Source organism: Teleopsis dalmanni, chromosome 1 (assembly GCF_002237135.1).
Source record: "Teleopsis dalmanni isolate 2A chromosome 1, ASM223713v2, whole genome shotgun sequence".
Classification (NCBI taxonomy): Eukaryota; Metazoa; Arthropoda; class Insecta; order Diptera; family Diopsidae; genus Teleopsis; species Teleopsis dalmanni.
In genome coordinates, this window is record NC_051846.1 from 64,776,982 (window position 1) to 64,790,912 (window position 13,931).

The 13,931-nt window shown below is 30.9% G+C and overlaps 1 protein-coding gene across 2 annotated transcripts; it reads left to right on the plus strand.

Moving 5' to 3' along the window:
* Nucleotides 1-7,810: 7,810 nt before the first annotated feature.
* LOC119670995 (fork head transcription factor 1-like) lies at nt 7,811-13,716 on the plus strand (the record flags this gene model as incomplete). 2 transcript variants are annotated; one of them, XM_038081471.1, is given in 5 exon segments in its annotated part: nt 7,811-7,851; nt 7,988-8,970; nt 9,042-9,448; nt 13,335-13,435; nt 13,496-13,716. In XM_038081471.1, coding segments are annotated over 4 exon segments (1,409 nt in total), but the record flags the coding sequence as incomplete, so codon positions are not given.
* Between the last annotated feature and the right edge of the window lie 215 nt (nt 13,717-13,931).

Sequence of the window (13,931 nt, forward strand, 5' to 3'; positions counted from 1 at the left end):
TTATCAAAAAATGCTGCCAACTCATTTATTATATTTTTTCAGTAAAACTAAAAAAAGGGTAGAAGGAAATAAAAAAATAAATTTTACAAATGAATACATTATATGTGACTGCTGGTTCAGTATGATATATGCATTTACTCCAATTATAATTAATTATGAAATTTTTTATGTTTAATATATTTATTATTATTAAATTAACTTTATAACATTTATATAGTATATCTTTATACAAATTTTTTTTTTTTGTAAATATATATATATATGTATGTATGCAATATTTGTATTATTAATCAGTTTAAAATTTGTTTACATTGTATATTTATAATAAATTTTTATTAACAAAATTACCTTTGCCTTTATTATTAAGTATAAGAGAAAAAGAGACGAAATAGTATGATTAATATCGACATTTCGTTTATATAAATTGTTGTTATGTAAAGTACTTTTTAAATATTAATTGCCTGGCAACTCTGGCCTGTTATTATTCTATATTCCTTTTGTAATTATTATTCATTATTCATTTTTAGTATAGTTAATAAAGCGAAGTAAAGAACATGTTAAAAATACATCGGACCGTGTTTCACTTTTGCTAAAAATATATAATAGGTTATGGGCCCAGCACGCTTCCACTGCGAAGTAAAAAGCACGTGCACATAAAAAGTAGATTTAATACGTGTATAAAAATGTCGGGAACGGTGATTCGAGTTGAACCGCTTAACGCGGAAAACTACGATACATGGAAATTACAAATGAAAGCTATTCTCATAAAAAACGATTTATGGTCATATGTCGAAGGTACTGCGTCGTGTCCAACGGGCGAAGCGGCTGCAAAATGGATCAGCTTTGATCAGAAAGCGTGTGCTGATATAATGTTATCAGTAAGTGCATCAGAATTAAGATTAATTGCAGAATGCACAAATTCAAACGAAATGTGGATGAAACTACAAGCCACATATTCATCAAAAGGGACTGCGCGCAAGGCGACGTTGCTGAAAAAGGTTGCACTTTCGCGCATGAAGGAGGGTGAAAAGGTTAGAGAGCACCTCAACGATTTTTTTGAAGCCGTGGCAAAATTAAAGGAAATTGACGTCACCATCGGGGATGAGCTTCTGGCCATACTGCTCCTATATAGCCTACCCGACTCTTTTAATATTTTCAGGTGCGCGTTAGAAACGCGCGACGAGCTGCCAAAGCCAGACATACTTCGAGTGAAAATATTAGAAGAAGCTGAATCGCAAAGGACAAAAGAAGACAGACATAGTGATGAAAACTCTCTATACATAAATCGAAATAAAAGCCGAAACGCAAAACAAAACAAACGATACAGTGATTCTAAACGAAACAAACAATGTTTTAATTGTGGCAAAATCGGACATTTTGCACGTGAATGTAAAAATAAAGCAAAAGCTGAAAATAACACGCAAATGAAAAATTCGGAAAAATCTGTAAACAATAATTTTAGCTATCATGTTGAAGATGCATTTATTAGCTCAATAAAAGAAAATTATTGGTGCCTAGATAGTGGATGTACTGCCCATTTAAGTGCAAACCGTGAATATTTTACAGACTTTCAAAAATCGAATAAAGTGCTTAACTTAGCAAACGATAACACAACAAATATAAACGGCGTCGGTAAAATGAAAATAACTGTAGACGTAGACGGTCGTGATAATAATATTGATCTTAAAGAAGTCCTATATGTCGAAGACTTGCGTACAAGTCTACTTTCTGTATCAAAAATAGTAGACAGCGGATATGAAGTGCATTTTCGCCCTTCAGATGCAATCGTATTGGACAAATATCAGAAGGTTATAACTCGAGCGAAAAGATGTGGAAATCTTTTTATTGTTGAAAATAAAAATCATTTTGCACAAGTTGCTGAAGAAAAATGTGACATTGAAAAGTGGCACCAGAAAATGGGCCACATAAATGAAAACGATCTTAAAAAATTGGTTAGTAATAACCTAGTACACGGATTAAAATTAAATCCTAAACAAAAACTTCCGACTTGCGAAATTTGTATTAGTGAAAAACAAATACAAAAACCATTTCCTAAGAGTAAAGAAACTAGAACAAGTGACTTATTAGAGATCGTGCATAGTGATGTGTGCGGACCAATGAGAACAGCATCAAATTCGGATGCAAAATATTTCGTAACATTTATTGATGACAAATCACGCTATTGTCAAGTATATTTTATAAAACAAAAATCCGATGTATTAAATGTATTTAAGCAATACAAAAGAGCAGTAGAAACACGGGTAAACGAATTAAGGCTTTACAATCAGACAATGGTAGAGAATACGTTAATTCTGAATTTAATTTATTCTTGAGGAAATTTGGTATACAAAGACGCTTAACTGCTCCATATACGCCGGAGCAAAATGGTATTGCTGAACGTAAAAACAGAACTCTAGTTGAAATGGCCCGTTGCATGATGAAACAAGCTGAAGTTCCGCCAAATTTTTGGGCAGAGGCCATAAATACAGCGTGCTATATTCGGAATAGGTGTCCTACAAAAGCATTGAACGGTGTAGTACCGCACAAGTTGTGGACTGGTAAAATGCCAACTATTGTACATTTTCAAGTATTTGGCTCTAAAGCATATGTCCTAAAAAAGGATAAGACTAGAGATAAATTCGATTCTAAGTCAGAACCTTACATGTTTGTTGGATATTCAAACGAAGCAAAAGCCTATCGGCTATGGTCACCTACAAAACGAAATATAACAATAAGCCGTGATGTCGTGTTCGTAAACAAAAATATCTATCATAATAAATACGAAAACATTTATATTAACAATGAAAATGACTGCCAAACAAATGATTATATCGATATTGCGTTCGAAAATTCTGAAAATCAGAAACCGTCGGTCAATCCGAAAATTGTAGAAAATACAGATACGCGAGAAGAAAACTCCATTCGTAGAAGAGGTCGTCCGAGACTTATTCGCACAAATTCACGCGGTAGGCCTCGAAAAGAATATTACACGTCAAATCGGAATGGTGAAGAATCATCCAACGAAGACGAAAATACAAGTTCAGTAAGAAAAATTGCTGATAAAAACCATTCAGAGGATGAACCTGACAACAACGTTTTTGAAGATTGTGAAATGGCGTTTCTCACTACATATCAAACTCCAGTAACGATTTTGGAGGCACTTGAAAGCGATGAAACAAATTCCTGGTCAAAAGCGCTAGAAGACGAAATGGTGGCACAACTAAAGAATAAAACATGGGAAGTGGTCGAAAGACCGAAATCACGAAAAGTTATTGGGAATAGATTCGTGCTTCGAACTAAAGATGACGAAAAACAGAAAGTACGATTAGTAGCGAAGGGTTTTGCACAACGACCAGGTGAAGACTTTCATGATACGTTTTCTCCAGTCGCTCGTTCAACATCTATAAGACTACTTGCGGCACTGGCAGCAAAAATGGATTTGGAGATCCATCAGATGGATGTCATTACAGCATACCTAAATGGAGAGATCGAAGAGAGTGTCTTCATGGAAATTCCCGATTATCTTATACCATTCCTGAACAAAGTTGTTTCATCAAAACCAGTGGGAAAAACTTCAACAATATTGTGTGGAAAAGTTAAAGAAACAGCGCAGCATTGGTTAAAGGCGATTAAATCAAGTAAGTCACCTGTATGTTTATTAAAGAAAGCTCTTTATGGACTCCGTCAGTCTGGGCTATCATGGTACATGAAATTGACAAAGAAACTACAGAATATGGGTCTAAGTGCAGTACAACAGGATCCTTGTGTATTCACTAAGCGAGAAGGCAACGACATTGTTTTGATGACAATATATGTAGATGATTTACTAATAGCGTCCAATAATAAGTTTCGTATAAAAGAAATAAAGGCTGCACTTGCGAATGATTTCGAAATGAAGGATTTGGGAATAGTAAGTAATTGTCTTGGCATCGAGTTTCATCAAAATTTAAGCAAGCATCAAGTTTTTCTTTCACAAGAGAAGTATGCAAAAAGCATCATTGAAAAGTTCAATATGAAAGACTGTAAACCAGTGAAGACTCCCATAGAATTGAACATTAAGTTAACGAAACCAACAAAAATTGATGAAGGTGTTATGAAGATGTATCCCTATCAAAGCTTGATAGGAGCATTAATGTACTTAGCTGTTACAACTCGACCTGATATTGCGTTTGCTGTAAACTTTCTTAGCCAGTTCAATTCAAATTATAACGTGGAACATTGGAAAGCAGCAAAACGAATTCTAAGATACCTTAAAGGTACAAGCAACTATGGTCTATTGTATGAGAAAGACAATGAAGAATTGTATGGTTTGGTTGACGCTGATTGGGGCGCTGACTTAAAGGATAGACGTTCATATTCAGGGTATGCGTTCATTATATCAGGAGCAGCGATATGTTGGGAAGCTCGAAAGCAACGTACAGTAGCGCTTTCAAGCACTGAATCAGAATATATGGCCATATCTGAGGCCACAAAAGAAGCGTTATATCTAAAGGCAATCCTTGATGATGTTGGCATTACAAGTAAGACAATTGAAATCTTTAATGATAATCAAAGCGCTCAAAAATTAACGGAAAGCTTCAGGTATCATCCACGGACAAAGCACATTGATATTCGTTATCACTTTATTCGCAGCAAGGTTAACGACGGCACTGTTAAAATCAAATATATGCCAACAGAAGAAATGCCCGCAGACGTCCTTACCAAAGGACTCACTACAGAAAAGCATGTTAATTGCTTACGGAAATTAGGAATGAAATATTAAAGTCATATTTTATACATAATAAAAGCACTTTAAGAGGGGGTGTTGTTATGTAAAGTACTTTTTAAATATTAATTGCCTGGCAACTCTGGCCTGTTATTATTCTATATTCCTTTTGTAATTATTATTCATTATTCATTTTTAGTATAGTTAATAAAGCGAAGTAAAGAACATGTTAAAAATACATCGGACCGTGTTTCACTTTTGCTAAAAATATATAATATAAATGTTTTTGAAAACATTTAATTATTTTATACTATTACTACAAATATAGTTTATTTTTAGCACCAATATTATATAGTATGTACTACTAATAAAGCTAATAAATTAAATTAGTCAAAAATTAGTCATAAATTAGTCAAAAAACATCATTTATAGTTTCGATTATCCAAATTTCGTTTATCGCCAGTAGCTCCTTTAAGATGATTACGGACGACAGACAAAATGTCAAACGAAAATTACAATTGAAATTACGATTAGTCTGTGTGAATAGACTTCAAAGAAAAGTCAGAAATGGCTACGCATCATCTCAAAACGTTGATCGAAACTATTCTAGCACCAATATGAAAATAAATAACCTATTTAATATTAAAAAGTCTTCTATTATACCTATTAAAATCAATGGAACTGTTAAATAATTTAACAGTTATGATTTTTTTTAAATATTTTAGAGCATTAAGACGTTTTCACTGCATACCATAATTTTGTTTACCCTATAAAAATCTTCCGTGCTTTTTAACTTAAATAAAAATAAAATAAGGAAAATCAGACAAAAAATGGCGCATGTAATTCTTAAAAATAAATTTCCCTCAAGGGAAGTTACCAAAATTTTAATATGTGTAAACAAACAATAGCTGAGCGGACACATAGAGGAAATAAGTATTTAATAAAATCTCTGTTTTTATTAATTGAATATGTGATGGATATATAAAATATATATATATAAATAATTTCATATATCAATTATATATTTCAGTTTTTGCTCTCAGTCAGAAACTCTTAGAACTTTTAAACTACTTTTTGACATATAAACGCTCCTTCACATGCAATAAGTAAGTTTTGTCAATGGAACCGAAAAAATCTTAGTTATTTAAGTAACTTACTAAATAAGCATTGGAAACATGGTATTAATGTTAAGTTCAATAAATTTATATTTATTTTATTTACTGTCATTGGTCTTTAATTCCATTGTGCCTACAAAATATCTAAAAATAAAGGTGTTTTGGACATTTGAGTACACTATCTCTAGTGTAGGTAATATTTTTTAATAAAATCAGCTGTGTCTTAATTGTTTACGATACAATGAATTAATAATAATAATAATAACATAAGTTCAAGTACGTTATAGATTGTATCAAATATATTAAAGCATAAAATACTGGTATATTTGTAAGAAACTATAATTAAAAGAATAGTACCTTTATAGTAGAGATGTCACCATATATTTAATACATATACATATTAAACTGGAATCATAATATTTTAATGAGGAAACAATAACATTTTAAAATGTTGTTTATTATTTATATGTATATCATGTTTTACCAGAGTTAGAAAGTAGTTAATGATTGTTAAGCACAATCATCCATAAATAGAATTTATTTAGAAATTTCCTGTTTTGAAATAATATATTGTCACAACCATGCGTTTAAGTACATATAAAAAGGAATAGAAAATATGATTGCGAATCACATTGAATATTTCCAAAGAAGAATATACCGTCGATTCTAATGATTCATTTGGGCATATTGACCCATTGTGTAACCGTATAAGAATTCAAAGCTTTCAAATTAGCAAAGCACTTTTCAGAGTTATAGTACATTCACACTGTCTCATTTAGGCACTTGCTCAACGTTCACATAATAATGAGCTCATATATGCAGATGTTAGATCTTACTATATATAAACTTTAATAAACTTCACTTAATACACAAAAAAATGATATATATAATTGATATATTAATTAATTTATATACATTTTATATATCAAATATATATTTAATTAATAAAAACAAACATTTTATTAAATATTTGCGTTTGTTTCTTGACTCTTCGTAAAATAGAAATAAAAAATATTTTATTTCGTATGGAAATAAAATATTGATTTGTATTTAATTTTGTTTAATAGAAAATATATTAACTTCTTGTTTACTTAAGACTTAATGCAAATAAGATTATATATGATATAATTATTTTAAGTTTTATTTTATAATTTAATTTCTTATATTATGTTATTTTAACATAAATAACTTATTATAATTTATTGCATTATAGAAATACAAGTTACTGGGAGTATGTAAAATGTATGTTGCATTACATTTTTAGTATTTTTTTTAACGATGTGGTATTATTTATAAATCCAAAATATATAAAAATCTAATATAAAAGAAAAAGAAAATATTTATTTATTTGATCCTATTTGAAATTAATATATGTATGTAGATGTATAGATCGTTTAATCTTTTTCAACCACTTGGTTTCCAATTATTGGAAAATTCTCCAATTTTTGTTTTTTATTTACATTTCACAATATTTTCTATTTGTTGTTCTCTTTTGCAGTGTGACATTTGCGTGTGTATTCAGCAATACATACTCGCCAAATCAGCTCATTGCCTGACACATACTAACACACACATAGGTCACATTCAGCTCAAATTTCTGTATAATAAAGTGGCAAAAATAAAAACAAAGCTGCTTTTTTGCGTACAATAGTGCCAGGTGTGAAGTAGCAATAACAAGAAGTCCGCATTAGAGAAAAACTTATATTTTTAAAAGTTTTTGGTGTAATATTATTAACGTTAAATTAATAAAAATATTATATATATTATAATAAAAGTTTAAGCTTGTTTATATTATTTTTCGGCTAATGGGAAAAGTTGGAAGAATAAATAGAAAAAATTAAAAGAAAATAATATACACATACATACGAATCGAGTAGAACGAATAAGAACGAAGAAAAACAAAAAACGTGGTGGTGTGCTGAATTTTTACAAAACTATTTTTCTAATTTTTTGATTTAAAAATTCGCGTATTTTGTTTGTAAACATAGTGAAAAAAATGCAGTAAATTATATTTTTTATATTTATTTAATGGTAAGTTTACGCAATCAATTCGTGGAAGTAGTACATTTGATGCGGCTTTTTCACTTGCATATTATCTCAAAATAAAAAAATTTTTGGTTCAGTGCTTTGGATTTTTTATATGTTCAAAAGTTTTTCTATCGCATAGTTTTGCTCACGCACCATCACGGCGACAACATAAGCGGTTAGTTGATCGATTAAGCGGCGGTGGAGGGAGCATATAAAATCAAACGAGAAAAAAAAAAACAATAAAAATAAATAAGTTTGGAAAATATTGAAAAAATAAAACACTAGTATAATCCAAAACACGCGATAAATAAGTAAAAATTCATAAAGTAAACAAATAACATAAATACGTAAGGAAATATTACATGCAAGAAGTATTGTAAAAGATAGAGGAACACACAAATTTAAAAATAGTGGATACAAAAAAAAAGTGCCGCTTTTACAAATGGAATTCTACCCCCACCACCAACAGCAGCAACAACAACAACAACAACAACAAAGTCAGCAGCAACAATTAACGCAGCAAGTGGATTCCATGGCCACCGGCTCATCAACCACCGCAACTAATAATAGCAGCAGCAGCAATAATAACGCTAACGGCAACAATAGCAATAATATTAATAATAATCATATAAGTAGTAGCACCCCACCCACCTCAAATACAGCAGTAACTGCTGACGCGGCCACTGTAGCAATCGCTAAGGATATGCTACAGTTGCATCATGGTGGTTCGCATAATAGTAACAATAGCGATTCTTCTGAGGCCATGAATACATTAAACTCAAGGTCAACCTCCTCACCATCAATAACTGGAGTAACGACCACAACTACCCCACCTGCCCACACTTCCAATACCGGACCACCAGATAACGCACTCGGATCACTCAAGTATGAGCAAGAGTTGCTCTACATAACCGATCCGTGCACTGTTATTGGTAGAAATTCATCAACTTCTCATGTGCATTTCCATGTGGCCGAGAATAATCTTGTATCGCGCAAACACTTTCAAGTGCTATTCGATGGTGAAACACGAGACTTCTACGTACAGTGCTTGAGTAAAAATGGTATATTTGTCAATGATTTCCTTCAACGTCGCAATGTAGATCCGTTGAAACTTCCCGCAAAGTATGTACACATAAAATGCTTATATTTAAAAAATAAAATTTCATTATATATTCATATACTATTTATTTTAGTTGTTATTTCCGTTTCCCGAGTACCGAAATTCGCATACAATTCGATAATTTTGTGTACACTGGCTTAAGTAATATTAACAGTTCAGCTGGCAATGCCACCAATGAAAATTCCCATAAAAACCATGGACCACATGCCGCTGGCTTACATGGCAACAAAAATTTAGGAAATAATAGCAGTGGAGCTGGGAGTGCGCACGTAATTATATCACCTGCACCACCGGATGAACATCAAATTGTACACCCGCAACATCATCTACAAAATACAACCGCGATAGGAGGAGGTTCAACCTCATCAACAGCGGGCACATCGCATTTAGTACCTATGGACAGTTCAAATGTGATCTATTCGCCGTTAAAAATTTCAATTCCCAAAAAGGAGCAAAAGAGCCCGTATTTGTCACCAACTGGCAAGTCGAAAATTTTATTTATTATATATTCGTTTTTGTTGTTGTTTTTGTTTCTGTTTTTTTTTCTTATAAGATTTTTTATAACTCAATTAGAAAAGGTTTTGATTCTGATTTTGATTTTTGTTTATGTTATTCGAATTTATGCATTAGTATGCATTATTTTCAGTTATTCACAAATTTCAGTAAGAAGAAATGCAACGTCAATATTTATATTCACAATGTATGTATGTATATGTGTATGTTCCGACGTTGGTTTGCCTGAATTTGAATTTAGCTTGAATTTGAATGTAAACTGTCATCGTATCGCATACAGTCAGGCCAAACCATATTTTCTCTGAAATGGAGACAAGTGAAATAAACATTCCTTGCTAGCTAGTAGCTAGCTTAAAGCGTGTACAGTACAGTAGACAAAGTGGTCTTATGAGGCAAAGTGGTGATTGCTTTCTACTATTTCCATCATATATGAATTAATTAATTCGTAGACGATAAAAGGAAGTAAACAAACAATTTGTTTATTAAATGCAATAGTATCTGTTCTGTTCTGTTCTTCTGTTCTATATTTGTTTATTTGAAACTCAAAACATATTTTACGACATTTGTAAAACACAATTTTGTATTATTTTTTTTTTTTTAGATATTTGTCGTTATTGTTTTATTTGCCATAAAGCGTGATTTCTTATGAAACCCATTAATTATTAAAATAATGCGCAATATTGAACTGATTATTCAATCCACAATTTTAAGATTAACACGAAGAGACGGTAGAGCAATTGATTATATGCTAACTATTCTGGCAATCTATAGAATTGAAAATTTTATCAATTTTATTTATTAATTAAATAAAATAGGTTTTATAAGGATTACATTAGAGTAAGAATAATATTTGACAGTGTTCCAAAACAACAACTGTATAGCTTAATTAAAAATAAATTATTTTAGTTAATATGCTCTACTAAGAACTACTTTTCTGTCAGAAATAGTGATTTTAATTTTATTAGGTAAGGCTGGAGTGGCGACTTTGGGCCCAAAGCCCACCTGCGGTTAAATAATAGTCCACTATAAACTACTTCTTCGTCAGAAATAGTGACTTTAATTTTATTAGGTTAGGCTGGAGTGGCGGCCTACTTCTTTTCCGTTAGAAATAGTGATTTTAATTTTATTAGGTTAGGCTGGAGTGGCGACTTTGGGCCCAAAGCTCACCTGCGCTTAAATAATGGTCCACTATAAACTACTTCTTCGTCAGAAATAGTGACTTTAATTTTATTAGGTTAGGCTAGAGTGGCGGCCTTGTGCTCAAAGCCGACTTGGTCCATTGCGTAATTATATAAAAACATATACAGTCAAACTTCCATAATTCGAAGTAACATTTAGCAAAGAAATGGTTCGACTTAAGGAGACTTCGAATTAAAGAATTTTTTTGTAATTGTATGTAATTTGCTCTCTAAACCCTATTGCACTCTATTTAGTTTAATTTATAGAAAATTCGAGTTAGAGAAGTTCGTGTTATGGAAGTTTGACTGTATATTTTCTAATCACACAAGAAGCGTAACTTATAGAATTTATTATTCACATAATAACGAATACGTAATAGCTTGTTTAAAGTCTATAAAAAAACTTTTCAATATATAAAAAGTTTATATAAAATATTTTATTAATATTATTCATGTTTGTGACTTAATACTAAAATTAATTTTAAAGTTAACTGAGAATAAGGAACTGGACTATTAAGATCTTCGTCCTATAAAATATTTAATTGTGGATTAGTACTATATTGTATCGAAATACCATTTGAAGTATTAAGAAAATATGTACAAAATTCTTACAAAAGAACAAAGATCTATTGGTGAGAAAGAATCAAATTTAATAGAAATTAGAAATTATTTGTATACCTAAGAACTTAGTATTTCTACAAAAAGTTTCCAGTAGTTCCTATTCCGTGCCATATATTTAAGCTCATTAAACGATTTGGATGTTGCTGTGAATACTGTTCGCCTCCATATTGTCTTTTGTCGTTCCCTTCTTTTTCTTCTTATTGTTGTAACCCGTTGAGACCTGCTTGTGAAGACTTTTTGGGATGTGTAATATGACATTTGGTCATCGCTGACGACAACTGACTTCGAGACGTAGACCGACCCGGTCTTTCTTGAAACCTTCTCTTCTCCTTGATCCAGTCGGGTTCCATTCTAAGTCTGAAAGAGCTATACTGCACGTATCTTTGTTTGGTAATCTCTAAAAGTCTGGCATTAGTGATTGTACGTGACCAAAAAATTCATATAATGCGCTGTAAACATCAGCTTGAAAATGTTTGCATTTTGTTAATGATGTTGTTTTTTATATGCCGTGCTTCACAGGCGTACAATAAGATAGTCTTTACAAATGTGTTGAAAATTTTTATTTTAGTTGCCTAAACTCTAATTAATAAGCATAGGCACGCTTCACTTTTTGAAGGCGATTAGATACATCTAACAGACTGCCATCCTCGGGGTTAGATTCACTTAGTATTAAAAGTTAAATTCTTGAAATAAAATATTTTTAGTCTATAGTAAACCGCATCTACACAATATATTTATTTACGAGATAAAATCTCAGCCACTAGACAGTACAGTAGATATGCTGCCATTAATTCTACATGATTATGATTAATAATGCATAATTCGTTATATATGATTTAATTAAAATTCCAATAAAAAGTGGAAATATGATACCAAATCTCTCGCCTAATATCTAATATACTCCACAAAATTCATGTAAAACACTTTATCCTTCTATATAATGAATTACAGAAATAATGTACGTAAGTAGTTAATTAAAATATCAATAAAGACATAAACATAAACGATTTTGCAATTTTTGGTGCTGTTAACTGGCATTTATTTAATTTTTTTCCCAATGCACTAAACAAATTTTGCGCGCATTTTTATTATTTTAATGAGTATTTTGATAAATTATATTAAGAATTTTTTTTTTTGTTTAAAAAAAAACTGCGAATCAAAATGTGTTACATACATTATTAGAGCTACAAGTATTACTTCAGCTATTGAAAATTTCTAGTATATTGATGGTCCAGTATACTTGTGCTCAAATACAGAGAACCACTCCATAATACCATATGGTGTTTTCGAGAATTTTGTATTACACAAATAATATTATATTAAACATTATATAAAGGAGGTTTCCTTTTCGAACATATAAAATGTTTCCTCCTTTCGTGTTTTCTACTCATGGAAATGTTTAAATTCGTGCATACTCGAGCTGTTCGAGCATTTTGGAGTGCTAACGTACACTGACTAAACAATTTAAATCTGAATCTATTACCAGTCTATAATCTAACTCTATTAAAACAAAGAGAAGAAGTTAACGTCCCAATACTACTTCGCCATAATATTAAAGGAACACTTAATTTAAAAAAAAAAAGGAATTACTGAAGCTGACTCTTTTTTGGTTAGATATTTATATATCTTTCACTTAACATGTGTAGCTTTCGATGTTATACTGTCTAGTTTTTTTTTCCTGTTTTCTATTGGTTTTATTTTTTCCGATCAGATACAACGGCTTTCCGCTCAAACATACTTATTTTGTTAGTTAACTATTTCCCATCATTTATCCATTGTTTCTCTTTTGTGTTGTAAGTTGTAAGTTCTCTAGACATAAACTGAAAATAGGATTGTTTTTTAAGTTTGTTTTGTAAGGAGTGTGCTAGCACTTGTTCATTTGAAAATAACATACTTATAGCTCTGTAAAGTAGACCCGATCGTCCTTGCAGCCATTATCAATCCATTTCTTTCCTGTTAACATATTGTTTAATATGTATTTATTTATATATATACATATATTTTTAAATATTGATTTATACTAATTTAGCAAATTTTTTATGATTTTCTTTTAGGTACGATAAGTGCAGCAAACAGTTGTCCAGCAAGTCCGCGTCAAAGTTTTCATCAAAACCAAAACAATTACAACAATTATGCAAACAACAATTTACAAAACGTAAATCCAACAACAACTTTTATACATTTTAACATAAATAATAATGTTTATTAATTTTAGCAGGATTTATTCCAAACACCTTCAACTGCTAGTTACAACCACAATGAGAAGCCACCTTACAGCTATGCTCAATTAATAGTACAAGCTATATCTGCTGCACCAGATAAGCAATTAACGCTATCGGGCATTTATTCATTTATTGTGAAACATTATCCATACTACCGAAAGGAGACTAACAAGGGTTGGCAAAATTCCATACGTCATAATCTCAGTTTAAATAGGTAAGTACTGTATTAAAAATTTAACAATTAAAAAATTCTAATAGTAAAAAAATATTCTTTTAATATAAGTGTTTATATAATTGAAGCTTTTAATTTAGGAAGAGATTGACCCATTGTTCTTTAGTAACTTATTTAAAAGTTTTAAATAAATTGATCTTTCCGAGGACGAATAGATCAAACAATTCAATACAATACTCATCTGCCAACACAATGTC